This window comes from Seriola dumerili, unplaced genomic scaffold (genome assembly GCF_002260705.1).
Source record: "Seriola dumerili isolate Sdu_G_001 unplaced genomic scaffold, Sdu_1.0 BDQW01000017.1, whole genome shotgun sequence".
In the NCBI taxonomy this organism is placed as follows: Eukaryota; Metazoa; Chordata; class Actinopteri; order Carangiformes; family Carangidae; genus Seriola; species Seriola dumerili.
This window is the reverse complement of record NW_019174272.1, coordinates 14,501,977-14,529,707: the sequence shown is the minus strand read 5'-3', so window position 1 is coordinate 14,529,707 and position 27,731 is coordinate 14,501,977. Positions and strand designations below refer to the sequence as shown.

The window sequence follows — 27,731 nt, the reverse complement described above, 5'->3', positions numbered from 1 at the left end:
TCACGTTTTCCATGTCATTTATTTTCTGAATTGAATTTCAGATTAGCAAAATTGTGTAAAACCTCTATTCTTAAAGCAGCAAGCTAACAATTAATAACCATGGTACAGTCCGATCACTGCTGATTCAACAAACTAATCTGCTACATGTAAAAATTTGGTATTGAATGACATCACCAACAGGTATCACATGATTAATGAACAGTATTTGTTTTGATTCCTCTGTGAATTACAGGCTTATTTCAACCAGAATCAGAGCCTCAGAATGAGGGTTTGTTCTCCAGGTCGCCGTAACAACAGGTGTCAGTCAGCAGAACAACACAGGGGTGAAGAGCTGGGCCGCTCGGTCCACGCACACTCATCTGCTGAAGCTCCTGACGTCATCCTCGCTGCTCCACCAGGGGAAACAGCAGGTGAGGCACCTTGCTGTTTTTAGTATTGATTATTAAATGATTCTGGTTCCATCTCAGTTCAGCCAGTCCAGATCATTATCATCCTCATCATCACCAAACAGAGGGGCGGGGGGTGGACGCCCCTTCAAACTCTGGACACAAATAAGAGACAGGAAAACATGAATACTGTCCAACAGTGTTGTATGGATAGATTCAGTTAATACAGGACGGGGGGTGGGGATCAGGGGGTGTTACTGGATCAAATCTGAGAGCTATGATTGAACTCTACAGATCCTTCCTCACCATCTCATCCTCCTCGTCCTCCTCGCTGGGTGCTGTGGGGGGGTTGGCAGGAGTTGTGATCTGGAAAAATGTCTCCTTTCCATTTTTCTCACCAATTCCCCCAGTCAGACTGAGATAGCAGCAGACAGAGAGATAGTGTGTGTGTGTGTGTGTGTGTGTGTGTGATTGTGGTGTGGGGGGGGGGGGGGGGTGTACACAAAGAACAGTGAAGAAGAAAGATAAAAGGGAAACCGGGATGAAGCATGAGCAAGAAACAAGTTTAGATGGTTAGTTTGCACAAGTACATGTGTACATCAGTAGGAATGAGTTGGGGGGTGGGGGTCACACACATATAATTCAAGTTAAATGAAATCTAGTTAATAAAAATGAGGTTACATTGATTGTGTGACCATGTCAAGAGATACAGTTCATCATATGATCTAATGAAACAAATGTTTTCTTCATCCACACCAGCAAACCATTTACAAGAATTATGAGTTATAAGGTATGGTAGGTAAATGTTTTTTATGCTGTTGTATGTTGGGGAGACAGAAATGCTGCAAATGATAGAAACAGGATTAAAAAGAGTCAGGTTCTTCAGCTGGTGTGACCTGTCATGTCATTAGAAAAAATTTTGGAGGAAAGAGTTGGAACCAGACTTCAGTGTGATGTCATCACCTTCATCAGCTGTCTGCTGCTATGCTTTCTCTGATATCAGCTGTTGTTTCACATGTACTCTTTTTAATTGTGCATTTTTAAGGTTTCATATTTGTTCCTGTTTTATTGGTCCCATTTTCAGGAACATCACTTTGGGCTGCTTGTATTAAATAATATTAATAAGGTGGGCAACTATGATCACACAAATTCATTGTTTCAAGTTCACATCAAGTTCCTATGATGTGAAATTTATATGAAATTATAAGATAATGTAAATAATGTTCAGAGCTAAATCAAAGTCACTCCAGACTGAGTCTGGAGTTTGTAAGTTTATTGGACAAAAAGATAATAAGGGATTAAAAGGAGATGTGTTTCTATTGTTGGGGTTAAATTATGGAACAATAATAATATAAATTTAAAAATGTGTCATTTCCTTTTGGTTTTCAAAAGAATGGTTTACGGAGCTGTTTGAGGGTTACAGTGTGAACATTTTTCTTTTTTTTATGGGCAGCTTAAATTGATAAGAATGTAGGAAAACCTCAGCCTGGTCAGTCACGTCTCCATACACAGACTGTTGACTTGTCTATATTGTTTATATTTACTGTATAATGTGTGGTGACTGAATAACTTCAGAATAACTAACTTAGTGTCCTGGTGGGCTCCTGGATGACACTGATGTCCTCCTACAGCAGTGTCACTGTTGTTGTGTAAGTGTTGGTACCACTTTAAAATCAGACTCCCCTTGTAAAGGATTTACGAATGGTTTATAACTAGTTTATTCATTAGCTTGTTAACACTTTATAAAACATTTATAAGGGGGGTCTGATTGTAAAGTGGGACCGTTTGTCACACTGTGTGGGGATGAATAAAGTCATCTGATCTAAACTAGTTGAGATGCTGACTTCCCTCCTGTCAGACAGTGTGTGGCTGAGCATCACCTCCATCCCACCTGTTGTTTAACTTGAATCACTGGAGGCCAGACTTTGTTGAGACTCAATGTTGATCAGATTTGACTAGTTTACCAAGAAGGATCTGTTCAATAACTCACAGTGTGTGCTCTCCTGAGCTGTCCTGCAGTGCAGTTGGTGGTGGTGGTGGGTCGGCTGGGGGTCCAAAAGCTTTCTGAGAAGCAGTATTTATTTCTGCTTCATGCTCTACATTGTTTTTGCCTGACACAGGTTCCTGTTCATCCTCAGGTGGTGAACTCTCATCAAATCCATCATCTGGATCTGCAGACTTGTCTTCTGGTTCTGGGGTGGTTTCTCCTAGCTCCTGCTGAACTTCAAACTCTGTCCCCTGTGGTTTGTGTTCAGTGGATGAAGCTGGATGGAGATCGGTGGCCTGTGAAGCCTCTGTCTGGCTTTGTGTCTTTGACTCAGTTACTGTCTCAGTCTCTATCTCTGCTGCTACATCCTGATTCATCTGGGTCCCACTGATATGGTGAGAATCCAGCTCAGCCACATGTTCCTCCTCCTCCTCCTCCTCCTCCTGATCCTCCTTCTCTTCCTCTTTGACTTGTCTCTCTCCATTCACATGTACATTCTGATGAGGCTTCTCCTTTCTTCGTTTCACATCATCACTTTCTTCTTCCTCCTGTTCCTCGGCTTCCTCTTCTTTCTTATGGAGGGAGGACGACGTGTCGGAGCCACTGAGCAGCTGCAGAGTTACATTCTGGGGAAAAGAAATTGAAGATTGAATGATTGAAGAATTCAGTGAGTGTCACTCAACTCCATTACAGTGAATACAATGAAGATTCACTGATATGGATGCCATTGTTTCCCACAGATTTATTATTTGTGACCCCTCCCTGACCTGACTCCCGTCAGTATGGCCGCATGATATGCAAAAATCATCATCAAATCATATTGCAATTATTTTGTCATATATTACAATTTCAGTTGAAATGATTGTTTGTGCATTTAATTTTCACTGGAAAAAAATGTAAAAATAAGTTGTGACGTCTTTGTAGTACCACAACAGTTATGGTGCTAACAATGCACAACAATATTGTGACACATTTTACCTTCATCAAACTGCAGCTCCTGAGATTTGGATATTGCACTTGACCAAATGTGAAGAAGTTCCCTTGAAGCATTCTCAAAAATATCATGTTCACAATGTTTTGTGAGGTCACCATGACCTTGACCTTTGACCTTTGGCCACCAAAATCTAATCAGTTCATCCTTGAGTCCTAGTGAATGTTTGTGCCAAATTTGAAGAAGTACCATGTTAATATTGTGACAGGAAGCAGAAAAATAAATCAGTGTATGGGAAACACTCGATGCTAAAAGCAGTGGGGACTCACTGTAACAGTTCAATGTGAACTGGACACAGGATCTTTCTCCATTATTTAGTCCATTTAAAAAATATGTCATTAAGATTCAGATAGATTCATCTAGATAGATTTGATCCTACCTTAATGGTGGAGACAATCACCCCCAGCACAGCCTGTCCACTGTAGGATTCACTGACATCAAACTCCCCTCGCAGAGAATGAAATACTCCATTCATCACGCGCTTCACCTGCAACCACAAACAGCTGATTTCACTCTCATGGCTCAGTGAGAGTCATGTCACACACATGTCCAAAGACAATTCAAAAGTGAATTCCTCTTAAAAGAGACATCATCTGCTTCTTGAGCTACAGTGTCCACTAAGACCACTTCTGGTCTCGGACTTTATCCTACTGTATACTGGAGCTGCTGTATTTACTGTATGTTCTGAAACTCTGTAGGTCCTGTTCTCTGGTGTGCCGCCACAACAAATATCTTTTCATGAATGATGGAAAACTGGATTATTGTGCTGCACCGTCATTCCATTGTTTCATGGGTGTGTGTGTGTGTGTGTGTGTGTCCTCACCTCTGCTGCAGTGTCTCCTGAACTCTCCTGCTCTACCAGTTTCTTCTCCAGTTCAGATACTCTTCTTTCAAGCTTCTCCCTCACAGCTCCTCCTTGTCTCTCCAAGGCTGTGTACTGAGAGAGGATAACATACAGTGACTGTGTGTGTGGGTGTGTGTGTGTGTGTGTGGAGGGCGTGTTAAGGAAGTTTTCCTCAGGAATGAATAGCGGTTGTGTATGTAAACGCGATGCCTTACAAACTAGTATGTGACATCCATGACAAAGTGCATTCCCCATCAGCTGACTGATGACTGTCCTCCCTCTTACCTTCTCCTGCAGGGCCTGCAGCTCCTCAGTCTGACCGTGCTGCTGCAGAAACCTCTGCTCCTCTGAATCCCTCGACTGCTTCAGAGCTGTAAACTGTAGAGAGTGAGAGAGGCCAGCAATAATCACACGTCATATATTCACATATACACAATATAACCAGGGTCTTCAAATAGAAGTCAAAGCTTTGTCAACTTCTCTAAGCATAATTAAATGATATATTCTTTTCTCATTTAAAAGTAAGAGCTGTAATAAGAACATCACAGAGAGCCTCTGAAAAATGTGCAAGTCGCAATGACTGGCTGAGTAGCATCACATGACCAGTACTGTAAAGGCTAGAAAAGCTGCACCAATAAAAATAGAAATGCTTGATCAAAATTGAATAATTCTCATTATCTCATTATCATTTATAGCACATAGGTCCAGCTCTGGATGCAGATAGGACAGCATCTAGGTCCAGACTGCAATCCACGTATTATTGAACTCTGATATATAAGCAACAAATTAAAAATAAAACAGGAGAAACAGAAACATAGACACAAAATGCTGCATAAACCTGTGTATTACTGATTATCTGTTATTATTCAAATATATGAAAAACTGTGAGTGTATATACAAGATAGATAGATAGATGCAGCAGAGGCCCAGATGTCCTGACCTTTAATCCTTATTAGAATAATAATAATAATGTAATTGCTGACATCATCAGAGCTCCATTACTACAGTGACAGTTCCTCTTCAAGTCAACAACCAGTGAGACAAACTTTCAGACTAAAGTGGATGAACTTGTAAACTTGTGCGCTTTTGTGTGTGTGTATGTATGTGTGTGTGTGTGTGTGTGTGTGTGTGTGATACCTTCTCCTCCAGCTGGGTCATCTTGTCCTGCAGAGCATCTCTCTGCTCTGATAGGTCAATCAGCTCTCTCCTGTGCTGCTCTTTAGCAGAGGCCAACATCTGCTCACACTTCCTCTTCCAGTCGTCGTCCAGCTCCGCCTGCAGCTGAGACAACTGCAACCCACACAGGGTACGAGCCGTTAGTGGTCCTGCTTAGTGACATCTTAACAATGATGAACCAGTCTATTATTAACTGATGGAGAGGATATTTAAGGGAGTTCAGAGAGAAGACTAACTGCACATTATTGTTCCTATAGTATCTTTGCCAAACAGCCCTTTCATTGGATGCCACCTGTTCTGACACGGCGGTGTCAGTGCTGGTCCTGGCCTTGCGAAGCTGAGCTCGGAGGTTGTCCACCTCCTGCTGGCTGCTCTTGCGGAGGTCCTCCACCTCCTCGTCCCGACGCTGGCGCTCAGCCTGCCACTTCTTCTTTCTGTCCAATAGTGTCTTAAAAGGAAGAATTTACATGTTTTACAGGTTTTAAGATTTTTTTTGCTAATTTATTGAAATTTATTAAAAATCAAAAACTGAGATCTCCCATTTACAAAAACTATCCAGACCCGTAATTTGGCGCTTTGTAGAAGCCTCTTTGGCAGCAGTTAGAGCTGAGTCTTTGTCTCTAAGAGCTTTGCAAACCTGGATTTCAACAGTTTATCTCATTCTTCCTGGCAGATCATCTCAAGCTCCATCAGACTGGATTTGAAGTGTCTATTAACCAACATCAGGTTTCTCCACAGATGATCTGTGAGGTTTAAGTCTAGACTCTGGCTGCTCCACTGAAGGACAGTCAGAGACATGTCCTTAAGCCACTCCAGTCTTCTCTTGGTCGCCAGCAATGTGGGGAAAAATGGGCCGCTTGATGTTGACTGAATCTTTATGAACAGCACATCTGATTGGGGTTACATGGTCCCAAATAGGCTACCTATACTGCAAGGCATGTGCAGGACCATCTTCACCTCTCCCACCCCTTCAAGTGGATCTGTCCATCCAAGTAATGTCAGAGGTCAGGAGGGAAATAATCACAAAAAGACACAAAGAAGCCAATGAATCAAAAATCCTAATGTTAACGTTCATGGAGCTAGCACTAATGGAGCTAATAAAGGTAGGCCAGAGGGCATCATGCAGAGTCTGCCATTAATTATTTTGCATGACCGAAATCAAAGGAGTTGGATTTGTCCTTTAAATACAGTCCAAACCAGAACATTCAAAACATACTCGTCAGGAAAGTGTTTCAATGTAAAACCATGTGTGTTTAACTTTGACCATGTAAGAGAATCCTTTTACAAGTGGAATAAATAACTGGAGACACATTTATCAAAAATTGAGGAACACAAGAAAACTGTCCATGGTTCTCAATCAACCACAGCGCTGCCTCTTGATACTGTATATATTGTTTAGCCTGATACATTATAAAAAGCCTGATGTTGATGTTGACGAAAATCACAACTGAATTTTGTTCCCAGTCCGACTCTGGCCTCAAGTTCAGTTTTTGTCTCATCAGACCAGAGAATCTTTTTCCTCATACACTCACTCCAGGCCGTCCTGTACCTTCTACTCCCTCTACGATAAAGACCTGGTTGATGCTGCTCAGGTGGTCTTCCTTCCAGTGGGTTCTCCAGCTCTGTAGAAGACTTCTGAAGCTGTTAGAGAGACTGTTGGGTTCTTGTTCACCTCCCTGACTAAGGCCCTGCTTGTCTTCTCTGTGTGCCTGTCATTCAGGGTGTACATGAGAGTGTGCTGCGTGCACATTGAGGGTATGGGTATCACTACTGGGAACACTCAAAGCTTTAAAAAAGGTTTTATACCCTTGCTCTGATCTAAGGCATGCCAGAATTTTATCATGGAAGTCTACAGAGAGGTCATTGGGCTTCATGGCTTGGTTTTTGTTTTGACCTGCGGTGAGAATTGAGGGACCTTATATACACAGATGTGTGTCTGTCTAAACTATGTCCAATCAGTTCAGTTGCCACATGTGGACAATCAAGTTCAGAACACATCTCAAGAATAATCAACGCAAAGAGGAAGTACCTGACTACAGCAAAGGGTCTGAATACTTTTAGAAAAAAGAGATCTCAGTTTTTGTTTTTTTATAAATTTGTTAAAATGTCTAAAAACAAGTTCGTCATTATGGATTATTGATTGTAGATTGATTGGCAATCTTATGCATTTAAAATTAAAACTACAACAAAATAAATTAAAAGTGCAAAAAGTCATCCTCGTTTCCATGGTGACCTCTGTGTGCTGTGATATTAAGTAAGTCCTGACTCTGACACTGACAGAGGGACAGAAACGTCACATGTACTCACTCGTTCTAGACCCTCTCTGTCGGTCTTCAGGTCCTGCACTTCCTCCTCCATGTTGTTGACTCTCAGCTCCATCTCTTTGCGTCGTTGCTTCTCTGAGCGGTACTGGGCCTGAGCCCTCTCTGCCACCTCCTTCAGCTCTGAAACACATTCGTCAGAGCAGCGTTGTTTTATTATGTTAACTTGATGTCACCTGAGTCCATTAGCATGTAGCATCAGTTATTTTCCGCAGTTCTTTTACCTTTTACACTGCAGGGTCCTGGTCTTTGTACATAAAGTTACCTTCATTTGATTGTTGATAATGTGACACAACTTTATGTGAAGTTGCTATTAAAGCAACAGAGTTTCTCACAGTTTATTTACTTACTATTTAACTCATGACCAATTCAGAATTAATTTTAAGGTTTTATTGGGTTTAAAGATCTTGATGGTCTGAGTCCTACTTATTTATCCTATGAATCTTCTAGAACCCTCAGGTCTCCTGGACATGGCCTTTCATTTAAAAACCCAAATTCAGAAGGAAAAGCCATGGTGAGGTTTTTATTACTATGGTCCATGTCTGTGGATCAGCCTCCCTGAAGACCTGAGGGCAGCAGGAAGTTTTGATATTTTTAAAAGCAAACTCAACACCAACCTTTTACCTCTGGCTTTTAATTGAATTGAATTTATTTTTATTTATTCATCTTTCTCTTTATTTATATATTTTAAGTTTTACTTGTATGTCCTTTTATTCTATGATTATTTTCTGGATTGTTTTACTTTTAATACCCTACTTTTATTTCTGGTTATTTATTTTATTTCTACTTTTATTTCTGGTTTTACTCACTTCCAAACATCTCCTCTCTTTTAGCATTTTATTATTTTGTCTTAATTTTTATTTGATTTTTAATATCCCACCTTTTATTTCTGGTTTTACTCACTTTGTTCACTCTGTTTTAGTATATTATTATTTTATCTTTATCACTCTATTGTTATCTTTGCAACAAATAGTCTGAGTGATTGAAGACATTTCAAGGTGAACCTCACACCTGAACTCCTGCTTCAAATGACTCCTTTCTTTATAGGAACCAATAGAAATATGCTGACATGATCAACCAGTGGTATAAGTGTTGCAGTGGTGCATGGTTTTGACTTTCAAAATAAGAGTGCATTTTGTCCCACACACACACCATCCTGCTGCCCCAAATACTCACTACAGCCCCAAATAATGATTCATTTGCCTCTGAAAATAGTCCCCAACCAATGCATTAGTTCCTCCTGTTTGAGGAACATTTGATCCTTAGTGAACAGCTGTTCTAGTAAATTATTGAGACTTTTTAAAGTTGAGACTTGTTTTTAAAGATTTGCATTTTCACACGAAACCTCCTCTCTAACCACTTCTCCTCAACCTCAACGGAAAATGTCATGAGGTCAAGGAAAGATGTGAAGGAGAGTTCATAAGGACTTAAGAAAAGAATCTGACAGCACTTACACTAGGTTTTTCAAAACTAACCATTTATAACACTTGGACAATTAATAATTATTTTCCTAACCACAAAATCAAAACAAACAAGATTGATATGTCGAAATAAGAAGGAGAAGGAGATAAAGTTGAGCCATTAAAATAATAATTGAATAAAAATAAGGAGCTGAGCAAGAGATCAGAATAAATTATGTTCAGACATAAGTTTATAGTTTCCTGGTATAGGCTTTTGACATTTCTATACATTTGTTAAGTAGAGAAAATTCATTTTTAGTGCTTCACACAGTGAGGGGATTTAGTGAAACAACTGTTATGTATAGACTATAGTACGTTGTTATGATGATATCGTTGACTATAAATTCTATCTGCTTGTTCTTCATGACGACTCCTGACTGGATTTAAAGAGAATAAATCTATATTTATGGATTTGGGCTTCAGTCGATTGGACAAGGATTTCCATCAGTTCTGGATCATGTCACAAACATAAAACAGCTGCTCTGTTGTTTCTACGTTTACATGGGTATGCTGTAGTGAAACTACAATGTTGCTGCAGCAAGGAATTGTGGGACTGCATTTCTCCTTTCCTTTCCTAAAGGAAGGTCCAGTGTTTCTTATGCTGAAGGAGATAAGATAGGAAGCACTGAAGCTGCTTTCCTTATCATGTAGAGAAGTGTAGCAGCTCTGATCATGGCTGCTGCTCAGATACTTCAGCTCAGTTCACAAAAAAAGACTTTTCAACTGCAGCCCCCGACTCGTCTTTCAAATCTGTGTTTAAGATTGTTAACTAGATGAGAATTGACAGGATTGTTTTAGCTGGCTCACATGTTGTAAATGAGAATTAGTTAAATCACATATGAAGAAGTGTAACCAAATACACTCCCATTACCAGTTTAGTGTGTCAGTTTGTTTACTGAAGCCTTTTTAGAGGGAAGTAAAGTCAACTTCCTGCTGCTGCTGATTTTTATTGTGTTTGACTGACAGACGTTACAAATATTTTGTGCACCTCATACATATCAATGAGGGTAGACTTACTATTAGAATGCATCACAATCTAAAACCTGCAATCTACAATCAACACAAACCTTCCTGCTGTGTCTCCAGGGCAGCGATGCGTTGGCAGTGGCTCTCACCGTCCTGCAGCACTGAGCTCAGTTTACTCTGCAGCTCCACGGCCTTCTGCTGGTGAGCTGTGGCTTCCAGCTGCAGCTGGGACAGCCGGGCTGCAGATGAAGCCAGATCTTCTGTTAGACGAACCTGGTGGGAGGACAGAGGGAGGGGTGAGACGAGGAGATGTGCGGTGGCTGTCGACATGTAATCAAAGCCCAGGCCACAAACAGACACTGGAACAGAGCAGTGACAGCCTGGATGAGTGGCTACTGGTGATGGTGGTGTGAGCAGCGTGACCCTGTAGAAGAAAAATGAAGAGTGATGGCTGATGGAAAAGGAGACAGACAGGAAAATGAAGAGAGAAAAGTCAGTTCAAATGTCAATGAAGCGTGAAATAAAGAGGATTATTGCAGTGAGAACAGTTAGATCTGGGTCAAATAGTAGTTCCACATGATTCTTGTCATTTTGTGCAGCTTCTTTGGAAGCAGTTGGTAATCATATCAGCTGTTTAGTCCCAGTATCGCATCCAAAGTGAATTTGAAATCACTTGCAGAGACTCTCTAAACTGTGTCCTGTGACCTATGAACTGACTGTTTACTGTCTCAGGGATTTATGTGTTGTGCTCCCTCTAAATGGACATGATTGCAAAATGATTTTAGGCAGAAAGAGCAGGTTTAATCTGTCAGTGACTAATTTCACTGAGGAGCTCAAAACAGAATCTGCCTCAGTGAAGCTGCTGATTTGAAAATGAACTTACACAATTTCACTTTTTCATTGTTTTTCTTTATGTTGCAGATACTGTTTGACCCCAGTCTGGTAGCAGTACACAGAGGAAACAGGCTCACCTGGCCAGAGCCCAGGTCCCGAGGCAGTGCATGCTGGGAAGAGAGAGCAGTAAATGCTAGATTTTCCTCAGAGCAGCACAGACAACCAGGGAGAGACCAATTGGCAAAGAGTGGAGCATTTAGTATTAGCATCAGATTTGCAACAGGAAACAGACAGTGCATGCTTCAGAAAATACCAACCCAGTCTCCACTGACAGTGTATGTCTGAAGAGAGAAATTATCAGGTGAAATTCAGATTGTGCAGAATAGAAGCTACTTTTACTTACTAATCCAAATGTAAAGCTATATTATCTTTATTATTATTAATTAATATTAATATTAATATTATTTATAGATTTTTTTTAATCAATAAAAGAACCCTTAATCCCACAGTTTATTTAAAAGACTCAGAATCACCAAATTTGGAGATTTCAAATTCTAGGAATCAAGGAATCAACAAAATGTGAAAAGGAAATTTAAAATCTGTTATGGAAACATCTAAAATAACTAGGATTACAGCCTCTGCCAACCAGTCAAGCTGCCGGAAATACGGTCACGATCTCCCCGTCTGTTCCTAAGTGGCCAGGAGTCACAGTGAAGTTGACCTTTGACCTTTTGTCATCATTTCTAATCAATTATTTGTGTCATAATTATTGTATGAATTCTTGAGTTATGGCTGTGAGGTCACAGTGACCTTTGACCTCCAAAATCCAATCAGTTCATCCTGAACTCCAAGTCAACGTTTGTGCCAAATTTGAAGACATTCTCTTAAAGCAGTGGTTCCCAACCTGTGGGCCTGTGGGTAGTGTTCAGGAGAATGGGATGGACAGAGGGACAACCCCAGAACAGCTGTCCGGAAACTGAACTACATCCCAACCTTTTTTTTTCCTTTCACTCTGCCTGTTCCCTTCTGTGCTTTGTCTTGCTCTCTCTCTTCCCCTGACCACCTCTCACCCAGCCCACTGCTCTGAGCCTCCAGGCAGAGGGACGCAGGATGAACCAAAATGACAAATGGACAAAATAATAAAACAGCCTAACTAAATACTACATACCCATTCAGGCGCTGAAACCTAAAGTGAACAGCCCCCTTGAAGATCAGGAGCTGGCTGCGCAAAACCTCTTGCATTAAGATTTTCTTTAAAGTTTGAGTTAAGGTTTCCTTAAAATAAAAACAATTGCACAAAACACCCTTAAGTCTTCTTTAAAATGTTCACCTAAGTATTTAAGGTTTTCTCCTTATCTTAGCCCTATACTTAAGGAATCACTTAAAGTCAGTTTAACCATTGCACAAAAGACATTAATGACCAAACTAAGAAAAACTAGAATCACCTCCTAGTGGTTGTCTGCCTCCTCCACTCAGACTAGTTTCAGGTCCTGTTCATCCAGAGTCATAAAATATGAACCATTTGTGTGAAATTTTGTCATAATTGCGTGTGAAGCCTTGAGTAATGGCTAAAAATTGTTTTCTGATGTCACTGTGACTCCAAAATCTAAATCAGTTTGTCCTAGAGTACAAGTTTTTACCAAATTTGAAGAAATTCCCCCAAGGCGTTAGGGAGATATTGCATTCACATGGCCAAAACCGCGTTTAGTGAGGTCACCATGACCTTTGACCACCAAAATCTAATCTATTTGTCTTTCAGTCCAGGTGAATGTGTTTACCAAATTTGAAGAAATTCCCTGAAGGCATTAAGGAAATATTGCATTTAAAAGGCCAAAACCATGTTTTCTGAGGTCACCATGACCTTTGACCTTTGACCAACAAAATCAAATCAGTTCACCCTCAAGCCCAAGTGAATGTTTGTGCCAAATTTGAATAAGTTCCGTTAAGGCCTTATTGAGATATCCTGTACACGACAATGGGACAGATGGACGTACATACAAACGTACATACAGGAAAACCTTAAGTGTCAAACTTAAGAAAAATTAAGGTGTTTTGTGCAACAGGCCCCTGGGGACTATTCATGGCAGGACACAGTGCAGCCTGAGTATTGTTGCTGACCATGTTCAACGCTTTCATAAACAGTGAGTTCAGTAAACTTCAGTGCCCCCCCCCCAGTCTCCAGACCAGAATCCAGTAGAACCCCTCTGGGATGTGGTAGAACAGGAGATTGATGTGATGCATCATGTCAACATGGAGCAGAGTCTCAGAGGAAAGTTTCAACATCTGGTGGATCCATGAAGAACTGAGGAACTACCCAGTGTTAGTGAGCTGTTCCTAATAATAAAGTGATTGTAGATGTTTTGTATTGTGTGCTCACCTGCTGCACTGTGTTTCTCCAATAAAAATAATCCATCAGTCTCAAGTATTAGTTAGCTTTCTTTCAGCACTGAGTCCAAACACTCACCTTGTCCTGCTCAGCCTGCAGGAGTCTGGCCTGGTTGTGTTCACTGGATGATTTGAGGGAGTCGTTTCTCTGTTCCATCAGCAGGTTACTCTGCTCCACGTACCTGCACAAGCACAAGCACGACCACATTACATCCACCTCAAACTCATCTCTCTAAGATACATGAGTCAGTTCGCTCTGTTAGTGTTGTAGTGGCCTGTACAAAACAATCTAAGTGCATAAAGTACACAAAGATTACATTTTTATTGTTTTTATTAATTTTAACAATTTCACCAACTTCAATTTCACTCTGCAGGATACAAAAGATTTTTCAAAGGAAAATGTCTGAGTAAAGCTCCATGTTCTCCTCTTCTTCTGTGTGTTATTTAAAGTGTTGATCCATAAGAAGATATACTTGTGGTTTTAAGAACCAAAAACCATCTCAGTGTAGTTTTACATCTCCTCTCTCAGGCTTCTCTCTGGAGCTCTAGTAACAACAGGTCAGTGAGCCAATCAGAAGAGAGGAGGCTCTGAGCCTCTCTTCTGATTGGCTGACTGTTTTCTGAGTGATCCAATAAAAATATAAAACATAGTAAAATATAGTAAATATAGCATATTTCAGGTAAACACTCAAAGAAACCAAATTCTGCAAGGTTGGATGGTGGGTTCTGGTGGGTGGGGCTTGGTGACTGCTTTGTTGTGACATCACAAAGTTCCAGAAGTCCTGACGGCTGCTCTTAAGGTTCAGTTACTGAATACAGGCTGTGTGCATTTCTCTGTGGACTGAGGCTTTGATACTTTCACAGTATTAATATAGAACCTAGACCTGATCTATAATCACACTACACATGGACAGAGACCTTTAGAATATAAAACACTATAAAATACATTTTAGAATGTGATTCCTCTTTTATCTTCATAACCATTTTAACAAAAAGAAAATAATAACATGAATCTCCTGATTGTCTTTTCATACATCAAAACTTCACAGTATCATGAGAGAGAGATCACACAAATTTCAACAACAGTGGTAGAACATGATGTTCAAACATATCTGTGACTGTCTGACATTTTGTGACTCACCTCTGGTTCTGGTTGATGAGTTCCCCAATCTTACAGTTTTGCTCCTCAATGCGAGAACTTTTCTCAAACACTTCTTTCTTTAAACATTCGTTTTCCTAAAAAACAAAACAGGAGTTTTCAGAACACTGTTTCATTCCTCATGACAAGACCCACAACATTGGAAGATTTACTAAAGCAACCAAAATTTGTTTTATAAACTAGAAACACCTCCTCGTGGTTGTGCGCCTCCTCCACTCAGACTAGTTTCAGGTTACATCCTGTTTATCCAGTCATAGAAAATATGAACCATTTGTGTGAAATGTTGTATAAATGTATAAAGTCTTGAGTAATGGCTAAAAAGTGTTTTGTGAGGTCACACCAACCTTGACCTTTGACCCCCAAAATCTAATCAGTTCATTCTTGAGTCCAAGTAAATGTTTTTACCAAATGTGAAGGGATTCCCTTGAGGAGTTCTCGAGATATCAGGTTCACAAGGCCAAAATCATGTTTTGTGAGGTCACCGTGACCTTTGACTTTTGACCATCAAAATCTAATCAGTTTTACCTTGAGTTGTAGTGAATGTTTGTGCCAAATTTGAAGAAGTTCCATCCACGCATTACTGAGATATTGTGTCACGAGAATGGGACGGACAGACAACCTGAAAACATGAGGAGGTGGAGCAGCAGTATTCAGGTGTGTACCTGCACAATTCTCTGGATGTTGTGCACGATCATGGAGGTCTCCATCGACAGACCAGACACACCCATGGAAAGACTCCCCTGCCTTTGAAGGTCGTCGATCTGTTACAGTGAAATAGGACCACGTATTTGTCATTTGGTTTTAAGTGTTTCATGAACATTTTCTTGTTCATACTATTTCTACCTTTGAGGCCAGTTGATCCACTTTATCTGCTACTTTTCCGACAGCTAACCGGACTTCTGTGTTGTGCTGGCGTGCCTCAGTCATCAGGAAGGAAGTCAGGTCACCGGAGCCTGGAGAAAACAACACGATCACAACTATATCACAGGGCTGCAGTTACATCAAACACAATGCACTCTTAGAGCTGTGTAATATTATCAGCTACTGAGGCTGCTGTTGCTGAAGAGCTGCATCATCCCAATTTACTAACAGCTGTATAAAACCTCCTGGTTTGATCATAATGACTTCCTGGTATTGAAGTGAACGCTCTTACCCACATATGGGACAGTTTGTGCAGGGTAGACCTGGCCAACATGCTGCAGCTGAGATGGAGCCACAGAGCTCTGAGTATAGGTGTAAGGCTGTAAAACAGCACAGTGCACTGACGTTAAAGGTTTGTTTTACTGGTGTTTTGCACTTACTGATGATACGTTGATAAAGAATGTGGTGAAATCTCACCTGAAAGGCACGGCTGCTGTCTGGCAGCCCGGGCTGTGGGGCAACAGTGGTCATAACAGGAAGTAAGGCAGAAGGTGGTGCACTGTGAGGATGAGGATGTGCTGCAGAAACAGAATTTAACAGATCAGACTGAGGGAATTTACCCAGAAACAGACCTTGTCATCGTCATCAGAAACTGTGTTCTGTGATAAATATACAAAGAGGTGGAAGAAGCTCACCGTGTGCTGAAGCTGGAGCAGCAATGGAGATCTGCACTGGAGATGAAGCTACAGGCCGATCCTTCACTCTACTGCTACTGGTGTCCTGGAGATAGAAACATGGGGGCAGAAACTCAGTGATGACTCCACCACACCATGTGTGAGATCCAGCTGTTTTGTATCATGTTTCCATGTTGATGGATTTGCAAGAGACAGATTTTTTTAAATGGTAAAAAATCAGTGTCATAGAAGCTGAGATATCTTGGCATTCAGTCATGGAAGTATCGGTCAAGCTCCAAAAACACTGCATCATACACTTCCCATAATGCAAGTCAAATCAAATCAGCATCTTTCATTCAACTCTTTCTGTCCGTCAGATTGGGACACATGCCTCCTGTTCTTCCTCCAGAGCCACAGACGACATTATACATGAAGTGTAAACTGACTATGACCAGTAACAAAATTCAGCAGATACATTTCTACACAGAGATGTACTATTTATACTTCTGTGTTTTGGATAAGCAAAAATGAGAGACACGAAAATAAATTCTAAAAATGACAGAAAAGTTGTATTTTGCTCCATTAAACTTTATTTTTTCGCAGCATTTTTAAAAGTAAATAACAATAAAATACTAAAATGAAAGAAAGCCGAGTTCCATTTAACTGCTTCACTTTCAAGCAGGTCTTAATTTCAGCGGATTTGAAACTGAAATTGATCATGTTGTGTTCAGTTCTTCTAGGAAATGTTCTGTTGGTACAGATCTAAATCTAAGCCATTTCTTGGATATTGATTTTCCTTTTTCAGAGCAAATTTCTAAAGTGATGCAGGTGGTGGGCTCAGCTGATCTCTGCCATGCTGAATAATTAAATACTGTCATTTTCTTTTAGCTTTGAGCTCTTGTCCAAATGGAAACTTTAATGTTTCTCGTCTCACATTTTTTTAGACACGTATGAGACTTACAGACAGACATGGGTTTGTAACTTCTGCCTCTAGGGGTCTCGATCAAAATAATAACAAGAGACGCCATTTGGTGACATCATGAAATGGCCTGGGATCATGGGAGTTGTTGTCATCACCACCATTACTGTAAACTCCTCCCAGTTTAGATTCCTTCAGTGTCAGTGGTTCAGGAAATCAAACAGACCCAGTGATTCTAACACTGAATAAAGCTAACCTAAATGCTAAATGTTGACCTTTGTTTTGATTGTTTCTCTGATAACTTCAGATCCAGACGTCCGACGACTAAAATCCTTCATCTGGTTCAAATATAGAGCTGAAAACCACCAAGGTGTCAAAAGTGTATGTGGCTTAAAACTAGATAAAAGTCAATGATGAGCTTCTGTCAGACAAACACACTGACACATGATCATAGAGGATATGATGTCACTGACAGGCGACCAATGAAACGCTACCATGATTAAAATCACAGATTTCTCTGGTTTGAGAATTGATGGAAACATTTGTGAAAATGTAAGAACTCAACTCAAGAACACATAGAACAAAGGTCTAGATATTTTAGACATTTTAATGACGAAAAGTTACAGATTATAACTTCCTTTAAAGAATCTATTGTCAAAAAATCCCATGAGAAGACTCAAACCAACGATGTGTCAGTTCAACACTGTTTGACCCCGTCTGTGGCTCTCAGCCAAAAACCTACTGAAGAAATAACTCTTAGCTGTGGCTCACAAATGTGAATTTTCATTTTAGAAAAGGTGAAATAATTCCCTAAAACTCAAATGTTACACAAAAAGGACGATGTAGAGCATTTGTTGAAACAATTTATATAATACATAACATTTTCTGCACATGAGTATTTCTGGCAACAGAATGGCACGTGCGTGTGTGTGTGTGTGTGTGTGTGTGTGTGTGTAAACTACAGTGTGTGTGTTCATGGTGATGAAGGAGCGTGTCGCACAGTGAGGCTCACTGAGGTGTTTTTAATAGCTTTTAGAAACAAGGACACGGAGGAATAAGATGTTTAGATCTTCTCATGGTATTTGTTGACAATAACAACATCTCCTGACTTTTCCTTTAACATCTATACAGTTTGTGTCCCACCTCAAGCTCAGAGTCGCTGGATTCAGGCTGGCTCGCCACTCCTGCCAGAAAGGGCAACATGGGCTGACCCATCTTCGCCATGCGGGAAATCAGCTTGGCTTTAGTGGCGTCTGGATTCTGGAGTTGGAAAAGAACATGACATAATGCAATAACAGTTCATTTAAACAAAGCCTCACTAAGAAGAAGTGAACTTACTGCCAGCTGTTCACTGAGGGAGTTTGACTTTGCACGAAGTGGAGGCTCCCTGAAGAAGAGCAAAGAGACAAATCAGTGACAGAGGAGTTGAGGATGATGCTGTGAACTGTTTCCTGAGGCTTAACTCTTACCCTGGTCTGCCTGGGTCTGGGGCAGCCTTCTGGAGTGTGGGCTCTGGGGTCAGATTCTCCACACTGGGGACTGAGGGAGGAGCAGGAGACGGGGCAGCAGAGTCTCTGGAGCTGACACTGGCCCGATCAGAGCCACTGTCCTTTGAAAACTTCACCTGAAGCACAGAACCAGCAGAATGAGCTCTAGTTCACACCTCACCAACATTACAGGGGGGTAGAAGAAAAGAGGTCATGTCAGGAGCTGCAGCATCTTAAACAAAGACGTAACTGAAGTATTCATGTGACATTAGAGTGATCAGGTGTTAGAGAAAGTGAACTACAGGAGCAAATGAGGGAGGGGGGAGAGAGGGAGGGAAGGGGGAGGGAGGGCATTACCCGCCGAAGCTCTGCTTCAAAGATAAGAGTGCTGTTAGCCGGGACACAGTTGGCGACTCCCTTGGATCCGTAAGCGAGGCTGGGTGGGACGATGATGAGACGGCGGCCAGCCTTCTTCATCCCCAGCATCCCTTCCTCCCAGCCCTGCTCACACAGAGGAGGACAGCAGAGTGTCAACGAGGTGATAACATGATAATAATATGATGAAGATTAACAGGATGCAGTCAGTTAGTTCATTTAAAAAACAGTGTTTCCCTGTTATTAATTATTAGCAAACACAATTTCCTTCAACGGGGAGAAGTAACTGAATGAAATATTTCCTTCGTTTGAATTTTTACTCTCTTTTCAACACAGTTTGCTTCTATACTTTACTTCCAGAGGCTGTGGTTATTGTGAGAGGAGGTAACGTCTGTCATAACTTCATTGTCACCTGGTAAAATCTGACACATCCTGCAAAAACCTTCAGACAAACTGCTTTTTTGAGGATACAAGAGAGAAAATACAGCATTCCACATTGAACCGAACAAGTCACCTCATGTTTGAGAAAAAAAGTTTTTTTTAGGGTTTTTTTCTTTTCATTTCTAGAAATATAAATATATACAAATAAAAAGCTGCCGAAACATTAGGAATAATATCCAGACGCCTTGTTTAAACCAGTGGACACATAGCTGTGCAATAAAGTTACACTATTATTTATGCTAGGAAAGTGAGTCCACTGTAAGAATAATGACTCAATTCTCCAGTGATCTGATTGGTTCCTGTGAAGTTAACCTGCCCCAGAGCAGGTTAACTGGACAGCACAGGTTACCATGGTGATCAATCCAGTTAAAAGTGAGCCAGCTTCAGAAAAACCTCAAAGTTAAGCTCAAAGATAGATGATGACAGATCGATGTAATGTTGATATCATTATATAACATCAGAATACGATGTTAATTCACAGTATTTAGAAATGGAAGAAAAGAAGAATGGGATAAAAATCATGTCGTGATGGGGAACTGTGAACTTTTTGGCAGTACAGTGAAATGTTTTGATACACAAACATTAAGGCATTAAGAAAAAACACCTGAGTACCGCTAGATAAAAAGATGCAAATAAACTGAAATGAAAATAGAAGAAAATGAATTAGGCAAAAAAACTGTTGATTTAAAACTGCGTTTTTGTGGAGATTACTTTTCTTTTCTTATGTCTTGACTCACTTTTATCACTTTTCCAGCTCCGATTTTCAGTCGCAGCAACTTGTCTTTGTTCTGGTTGGAGTCAAACATCTGAAATGATATTTGAGATTCAATGAGTCACATGTCTGGAAACTTCACAGGAACTGGAGACAACATGTAGCCTGGCATCACCAGACCAATGTGCATGTACAGACTAGATCAAGTGGTGATCAATCCTGAAATATCAATACTTCTGATCCCAAATGTTTCTGCTCTTGGATCAATTCTTATATTGACAGCCTGATCTCTGAACTGTGGGGTAAATGAGTATTTTATCAATAGCTGAGTCACAGTAGAAAATAACTACACTATCACCAGGATCTACTCTACATACTGTAAAACCTGGTTGATAGGAAGTACTTCTCCTTTCGCCTGTCATAATAATATGTGAACAGAGCATTGACAGTGATGATGGCTGTCTCTAAATGTGTGTGATGTGTGTGTGAGGACTGTGAGGTTCTGCGGCAACACAAACCTCGTTAAGCATCTGAGATTTAGTCACAATAAAGAATATGTTGAGACCACGTAACCACGTAACGCTGTTCCATTCAAATTGATATAAATAAATTTGCTAGCTCATTAAATAAATATGGTTATGAAGTAAGTAATGAAATAATTAAAACAATGCTACAATAAATAACTGGATAAAGATCAGGGGTGGAGTGAAATGTGTCTCCCTGGAATCAGATCACAATAAAATATTTCAGTTGTTTTATTATTGTCAAAGCTCAGGAGGCTGAAATGGCTGATTTATTGCCAATGTATTAAATGATTTACACTACAGGCAACAAACCTAGACTGTGTGTTGACTGACAGCTGACCAGTAATATTACAGTAATATTATTGCTTTCCCTGGTAACAAGTAGTGTAAGGCATTATAATTTCAAAAACAGTAATAATATTGCAGTTACTAATCCTATTAGCACTGTGTTACCAGAATGCAAATTGTTTTGTTTGTTTTTTGGAACACAAACAGGAAGCTATGATATCACCCTAAACGTGTAATGTGAAACCATTAAATACTCCCTGCTGCTCTTATGAGAGAATACTTTCATTAAAAAATTATGAGACTTGATTTTTTTTTTTTACAGAGGTGTTTGTGCTCATGCAGTTTGATTGTTGACTCCTCTGTGAGGTCAGTTGTTCCAAAAAAGTGGATTAATTTGCAGAGGTTGCTGCCTAAACAGGCTGAAGGCCTATGTCACGTTTTCAGGAGGGGGGTATAGCGAGAGTAATATAGTAATATAACCAGTAATGTAACCATTAACTTTTGACATGAAGTAATAAGTATTATTATTACTTTTAAAACAAGTAACAAGTAAAAAGTAAGTTATTACTCTTCCTGAGTAACTTGACTCATTGGCATTTATCTATTTCATTATGTATTTCACTTTTTATATTTCATTTTGAACAAAGCCAAATTCAATATAAGAATTCTCTGTAGACCCCAAGTGACCCCTGTGACCTGTGGATGGAGACACCGTCGTCTTGTTTCTTCACTCAGTTTTCAGGCTTTTCCTTTAATTCGTCACCTGTGGAGTTTTCTCCTCTTAGTGTATTTGTTACAAACTATCAGGATCATATTGGTCTTGGTGATTCCATCCTGGTTTTACTTGGCATCAGAAGGAAGCTCTGGGGCATTACCAACGGTCACTAACAAACCAATCAGAGCAACGAAACATGTGATGTAGCACAGAGCGACTGAAACCCTGTCTGAATGGGAGGGGACTGAGCCAGAGCGAATAAACCTGAGCTGCTGATTGGTCTGGGTTCCAGGCTACAAACAATGATCAGATTGATGAAATGATGGTGAAAGTGTGTGACCTGGCCGATTGTGTGGTTCTGCAGGAGCCAGCCTGTGTACAACACCTCCAGACAGTCTCCATTCTCCACCCCCTGCCCCTCCCCGAGACTCAGGTCCTGAACCACCACAGCATCTAAGGAGGCCGTGCTGTTTGCTTTCGCCAAACACACCTGTTGCACACAGAGGGAAACAAGTCATCATCTGATGAGCAACAGAACTCATCGTGTTTGATGAAACCTTGAACTCGATGTAGGTCAGACTGATAAAAGAGGTTTTAGAAGATGCACAAACCTCCTTGCAGAAGTCTGATGAAGCTCTCTCCGATTCAAACATCAGGGACCAGTTCTGCCTCTGGTCGTCGTAAAAAGTGCAGTAGTTGTTTGGTTGTACCTGAGACAGAGACAGAACATGTGGTCAGGAACACTTGAGCTCATTGTGACTCATGAATTTTTCCCTAGGGGATAAATAAAGTATCTGTCTATATATCTATCTATCTATCATTAATGTAGAGACTTGCTGCAAACTCTACAGGTTATTCTCTCTGGAGGGAATCAAGACCTTGGATATTGTTCACAGGACAACACAAGAACAGAAGGTATTGAGAGTCTAGATTGTGACCCAGACTTTGTAAATGTTTCTGTTTGTTTTTCAGAAAGCACTTATAAATTTGACCACAAATAGTCACGTTTAATGAAGATTATACATTGACATGATACTGAGAGACTTGAAGTAACTTAAAGCAAAGCTCCACAATGTTTGTGACAAAGATGTTTGGGAAGAAGGTTTTCAGGCCTCTCACTCCAAAAGAAATCACATAGACAACACAGAACACAGTATGAACACAGCTGATGCCAGTACAGCTGGAACTTAGACTTATAGTTTTCTGCATGGTCATGATATGTGATCTGATCTTCATCTAAGTCACAAGTACTAACAGCCTTTTTTTTTTTTTTTTTTAAAGAAAGTAGAATTACCTCCCTGTTACATCCCTATTTATCCAGAGTCATATAAAATATGAACCATTTTTTTGTGAAATTTTGTCATAATTGCTGTGTGAAGTCTTGAGTTATGGCTAGTATAGTGTTTTGTGAGGTCACACTGACCTTTGGCCACCAAATTCGAATCAGTTTGTCCTTTAGTCTAGGTGAACGTTTGTGCCAAATTTGAAGAAATTCCCTCAAGGTGTTATGGAGATGTTGCATTCTCATGACCTTGACCTTTGACCTTTGACCATCAAAATCAAATCACTTCATCCTTGAGTCTTAGTGAACGTTTGAACCACATTTGAAGAAGTTCCCTCAAGGCATTACTGAGATATCATGTTCACAAGAATGGGACATACAGACGGACAACCTGAAAACAATATGGCTGCTGCTCTGACTGTCACCGGCACAGAGGGATAAAAATAGAGCATGTGACAAAGCTCTCCTCAGGTATGAAGCATGTTCAGACCTAGAAATGAGTTAAATTGGGTCTCCATACATTGTTAAAGGTCTGAATATATAATATATTTGCCTACATGTATTCAACCGTGTGCACGTCTCTACTCACCGTGAAAACAAAGCCCGTATGAATCTTGGCAGCGGTCACTTGTTTCTGTTGGCTCAAGTACAGAAGCAGTTTGTACTGCAGAGAAGAAGAGGTGCATTATTCATCAAAATCAAAAGTCACACGAGTAATCTCAAACAAGTGACCAGCTAGCAAAGCTCTAACCTCTTTTGTTGTGTGGTTGCCCAGCGCGGCTGCTCCCAGCTTCCCCTGCTTCACATACTGGCCGTTAATACTGTGCGACACACAAATGGCAGAGAAGCTTTTCGTTTGACTTGACTATAAGATGATTTGGAGGATTGTGACTTGATCTATAGAAATCAGCATCAGGTTCTTAAGCTTTGTAGAGAAGTGGGGAGTGAATACTTGCAGCCCATAGATTTAAGTACATTTAGAAAACATGAATAAAGCTCAAAGACTTCAATTGATATTATAAAAAGGCTTTAAAATATGAAAAACAGGGGGCGTCGAGTGGCGTAGTGGTCTAAGCAGGTGCCCCATGTGTCGAGGCTACAGTCCTCCCTGCAGTCGGCCCCGGTTCGAGTCCCGCATCGGACGGCCTTTGCTGCATGTCATTCCCCCACTCTCTGCCTCCCCATTTCCTGTCTCTCTACTGTACTATCAAATAAAGGCATAAAAAAGCCCAAAAAATATACTTAAAAAAAAAAATGAAAACAGGCTCCTTACTATCTGAAGGCTTGGACTGCTGTGGCATATAACACTGCTGGAGCTCCAGGTGGTGGAGCTTGTTTCTGGGTGGGCGGCGCTGTGAAGAGACAGAAGACACATTCAGCTCACGTCCAAGTCGTAGCTAAAATCTTAACTCACTTCTGTCTCTGTTGTGAGTGTCTCACCTGGGGTGGAGCTCTTCCTGGGCTGTTTGGGGGCTGTATACTGAAATGACTCATTCCCCTGACTGGCTTCCTGGTCTAGTCCAAACAGGGAGGCCAGCTTGGCCCTGGAAGGAGAACAAGTGTAAAGATCATCTAGATACGTTTATGTTGCCCATGAAATTTATGATCCGCTGATCAACTGAAGTTTGTTCCACTTTATGGTGATGCTCAGAGTCAAACTGTCCTGGCATCAGATATAAGATATAGCCTCTGACACAGCACTGACTCCATGGTCAGGCTCCAGGTAATGCTGCTCGTACAGGCCTGTCATCTTCATGTGGGGGTTTTCAAAAGTTACTGTAGCTGCCTGCAACACATCAACAGCTCCTACCATCATTTCATCTGCAATTATGTTCATTCAATCTGCACAAATGTGCTAAAAAGTACAAACAACAGTAGGACTTCATCTACCAATTATTTTCATTATTCATTTATTTATTTTGATTAACCAATGAATCATTTAGTCTTTAATGCGTTAGGAAAATGATTCGAAATTACCATCAATTTTCCAGAACCAAAAACGATGTGTTCAAATAAAAAAAAAGTGCAAAACTTACAACATGGTCTCATGGTCGTCCTCACTATCATGGAGCTACATGATACACTCACATACACTGAAGAAAACATGCAGCGTGTGAAGCTCTAAAAACAACTACTTAATAGACCATGCATAATGGTCTATATAAGAGAGAAGCAGCAAATCTTCATGTCTGACAACAACACGCTCAGACCACTAGACCATTACAAGCTGTAACATCATCACAACTTCTACCTCAATCATAGGCACCAATCAGCATTTCCAACAGCTGGGATCAAACCTGCTGAGTCTAGACCAACATTTCTGGAAAGCCTCAGTGGCTGCCTGCTACTGACCCCTGGAACTCCTTCCACTGGTAATCACTGGTATCTCCCAGGATGGACATGTTGAACGCCTTGAGGCCCTCATCTCCGATGGTCAGGAACTGGGATGAGGAGGGGCTACCTGTTTGCATGTGTGAGTCAAAATCCTTCTGGTGTACGTTCCAACACTTCTGTCCTGGCCCCCCCCTGATCTCTGGTCACCCCTGTGAAGTCACACCACCGTGATAGATTCAACGGCATAGCAGAAGAAAACTGAGGAGCTCCGACTTAGCGTTCTCCACTGAGCAGAGATGGGCTGTGGCAGAAGCCTTCACCTTACTCCTCTAACAAGCAGCATGTGAGAGGAATTAGCTGCCAGAACACTCCTCCCTCCCTCAAGCCCCAGCCCTGCACTGACTGCTCAGTCCACCCGCTCATACAATGCTCCTGCAGAGCACAGCTCACAGCGCCGTCAGTCTGAAAATGTGGCAAAGCTGCAATTGAACACTGCTCAACTAAGAGGCAATAAGTATAGTAAGTGAATCTGTCTCATAAAAAAAGGGTCAACATTTGAAATCCTGCAACATGTAACAGCAAAATGCCCATAAACCTAGAAAAAACAACATACACATGTAGAAACTTTGAAAATGTTGACCTAGTTCTGAGGGATCTGGTTTATCAGGCAGTCGTTTACCAAAGCTGGTAAATTATCACATTAAGTCAGTGTCTGCATCATGAAGCTACATTGGAGTATTAGGGCCACATTGAGGAAATGTGGTAATATTTCGAGAATTAAAAATGTAAAATTTCTGGAGAAAAAAACATAAATTTTTAGGAATATTATATCAACAAATCAAACAAGTGAAAGGACAGTCAGTGGCAGCCTGAGCTGCTTCTGGCATCTGCTGTTTGTCTAACAATAGAATAGATTCAGTTTCTTCACAATCTTTTCAATGTCCTGGTGCTGATGATGATGATTATAATGATAATGATGCTGATGCTGATGCTGATGAGCCAAAAGATGAAGTCCTCCTTGTTAGTGAAACCTCTGCTGCAGTATAACTTCACAGGATGCTCCACATTCCTCATTTTAAAGTCTCTGATATTTCCCCTCTAAAACAACACGGAACCTAAAATTATGACTTTATTCTCGTAATATTACATCTTTATTCTTGTAAAATTACGAATTGATTTTTGTAAAATTACGAATTGATTCTTGTAAAATTGACTTCATTCTCATATTATGACTTTTTACTTGTAAAATTACGACTTTATTCTTATATTATAAATTTATTATTAAAATTCCAGTTAGCTCAGTGGCTAAAGTAGCAATGTGAAATCTATTTTTTTTTATCGCGACTTGAACATATCACAGAGTCTGAAGAGCTTCATTCATGAAAACTACTGAGCAGAGAACAGATTGGGTGGATTTGTGAAATCATGTGACAACTCATCAGACCAGCGAATGGACCAGGGCAGAGATGCAGTGGATACAGGATCAGTGGAAACGTATCTGATATAACATCCTAAAAAAAGCTCCATGAACTGCTCCACTTCCTGGTTTGTTACACGACAATACTCTGTAGCCGCTAACTTCCATATAATGATAACAGTCATGTGATCAGACAACTCTGACGTCTCCTTTCAAACATCTAGCAGCATAATCAGGGTTAACTTTAAACTGAGCAGGACCTCTGTCAGTATCAGTCATCACACATGTCCTTCAGAGAGGAAAACTTTTGTATAAAATCACCCTTCACGGTGCTTCTCTTGGTATTTTGGTGAAAAATAATTATAGACACAAAAAATATTTTATAACCACTTATTGGTATATTTGCTTCATACCGAAAAATGTAAGATGAATAAGAGAACAACTTAAATCGCCCAGGTTTTCAGTCATCTTCCAAAAGGGATCACATACAAACAGAAGTCACGATCATTTGCCAGATTTAAATTTAAAATTAAATCCGGCCCATAGACGAGTACAGCTAACCCCGGCTAAGTGGTGTAAGCTAGTTAGCTCGCAGGCTAATGGAGTTAGCTCGGTGGACAAAAACAAACTCACCCTCCTGACGGAGACAGGAAGTCTCCGTCCTCGTCCTCTCCGCCGAACATGTTCTGAGTCTGAAGCCTTTTTCCTCTTAAATAAAACAAGTACAGAGCAGAGTTAGTTATTTTTACATGACTAGTTTCTTGAACTGTGACTTCCCCTTCCTGTTTGTGGTGGAGTCAGCTGACTTTCCACCTGATTCAGATTTAGTTACCTCTCGCCACCACTGGATAGCGCCAAAGACTGTGGCAGGGTTATAATTCAGACCCACAACAGTGCAGCAGGTCTTTCAAAATGAGTACTAAACTTGGCACAAATCCTCTTTGGGTATAACTCTTTGGATAAAACACAGTAGCCACTCAAAAATGCTAGACGGCCGCCATTTCTGGTAAGGAAATTTCATTTTTTGCAATAAGTTCACCTACAATTTTCCCATATAAATGATGTAGGTGTCAAATCATACATTTTAACAACGTAGAAGGTGAAATTTAGTACACTGTAAAAACTTAAACTTGCATATAAGTTCAGCAAAAATATCAGCAAACTCACAAAAGTTTCCTAAAAATGCATTTAAA

General features: G+C 40.5%; 1 protein-coding gene across 3 annotated transcripts; it reads right to left on the bottom strand.

The window, feature by feature from the left end:
* fkbp15 (FK506 binding protein 15) lies at window positions 1-27,323 on the bottom strand. Of its 3 annotated transcripts, XM_022759140.1 has the most exons (29): window positions 27,172-27,323; window positions 24,228-24,331; window positions 24,061-24,139; window positions 23,539-23,608; window positions 23,377-23,451; window positions 22,117-22,215; window positions 21,846-21,995; window positions 20,004-20,072; window positions 18,808-18,951; window positions 18,433-18,587; window positions 18,302-18,350; window positions 18,107-18,223; window positions 16,066-16,150; window positions 15,848-15,948; window positions 15,663-15,750; window positions 15,353-15,462; window positions 15,172-15,270; window positions 14,492-14,586; window positions 13,430-13,532; window positions 10,233-10,404; window positions 7,692-7,828; window positions 5,677-5,832; window positions 5,346-5,498; window positions 4,494-4,586; window positions 4,188-4,301; window positions 3,744-3,851; window positions 2,377-2,999; window positions 693-801; window positions 1-541 (listed from the first exon to the last, which is right to left on the bottom strand). In XM_022759140.1, the coding sequence occupies exons 1-29, from the start codon at window positions 27,219-27,221 to the stop codon at window positions 464-466; spliced, it is 3,585 nt and encodes a 1,194-aa protein (XP_022614861.1). In that variant the 5' UTR covers window positions 27,222-27,323; the 3' UTR covers window positions 1-463. The 3 variants fall into 3 exon arrangements, with proteins under 3 accessions (XP_022614861.1, XP_022614870.1, XP_022614876.1); XM_022759149.1 differs by lacking the exon at window positions 3,744-3,851; XM_022759155.1 differs by lacking the exon at window positions 693-801 and having other exon boundaries at window positions 453-541.
* Between the last annotated feature and the right edge of the window lie 408 nt (window positions 27,324-27,731).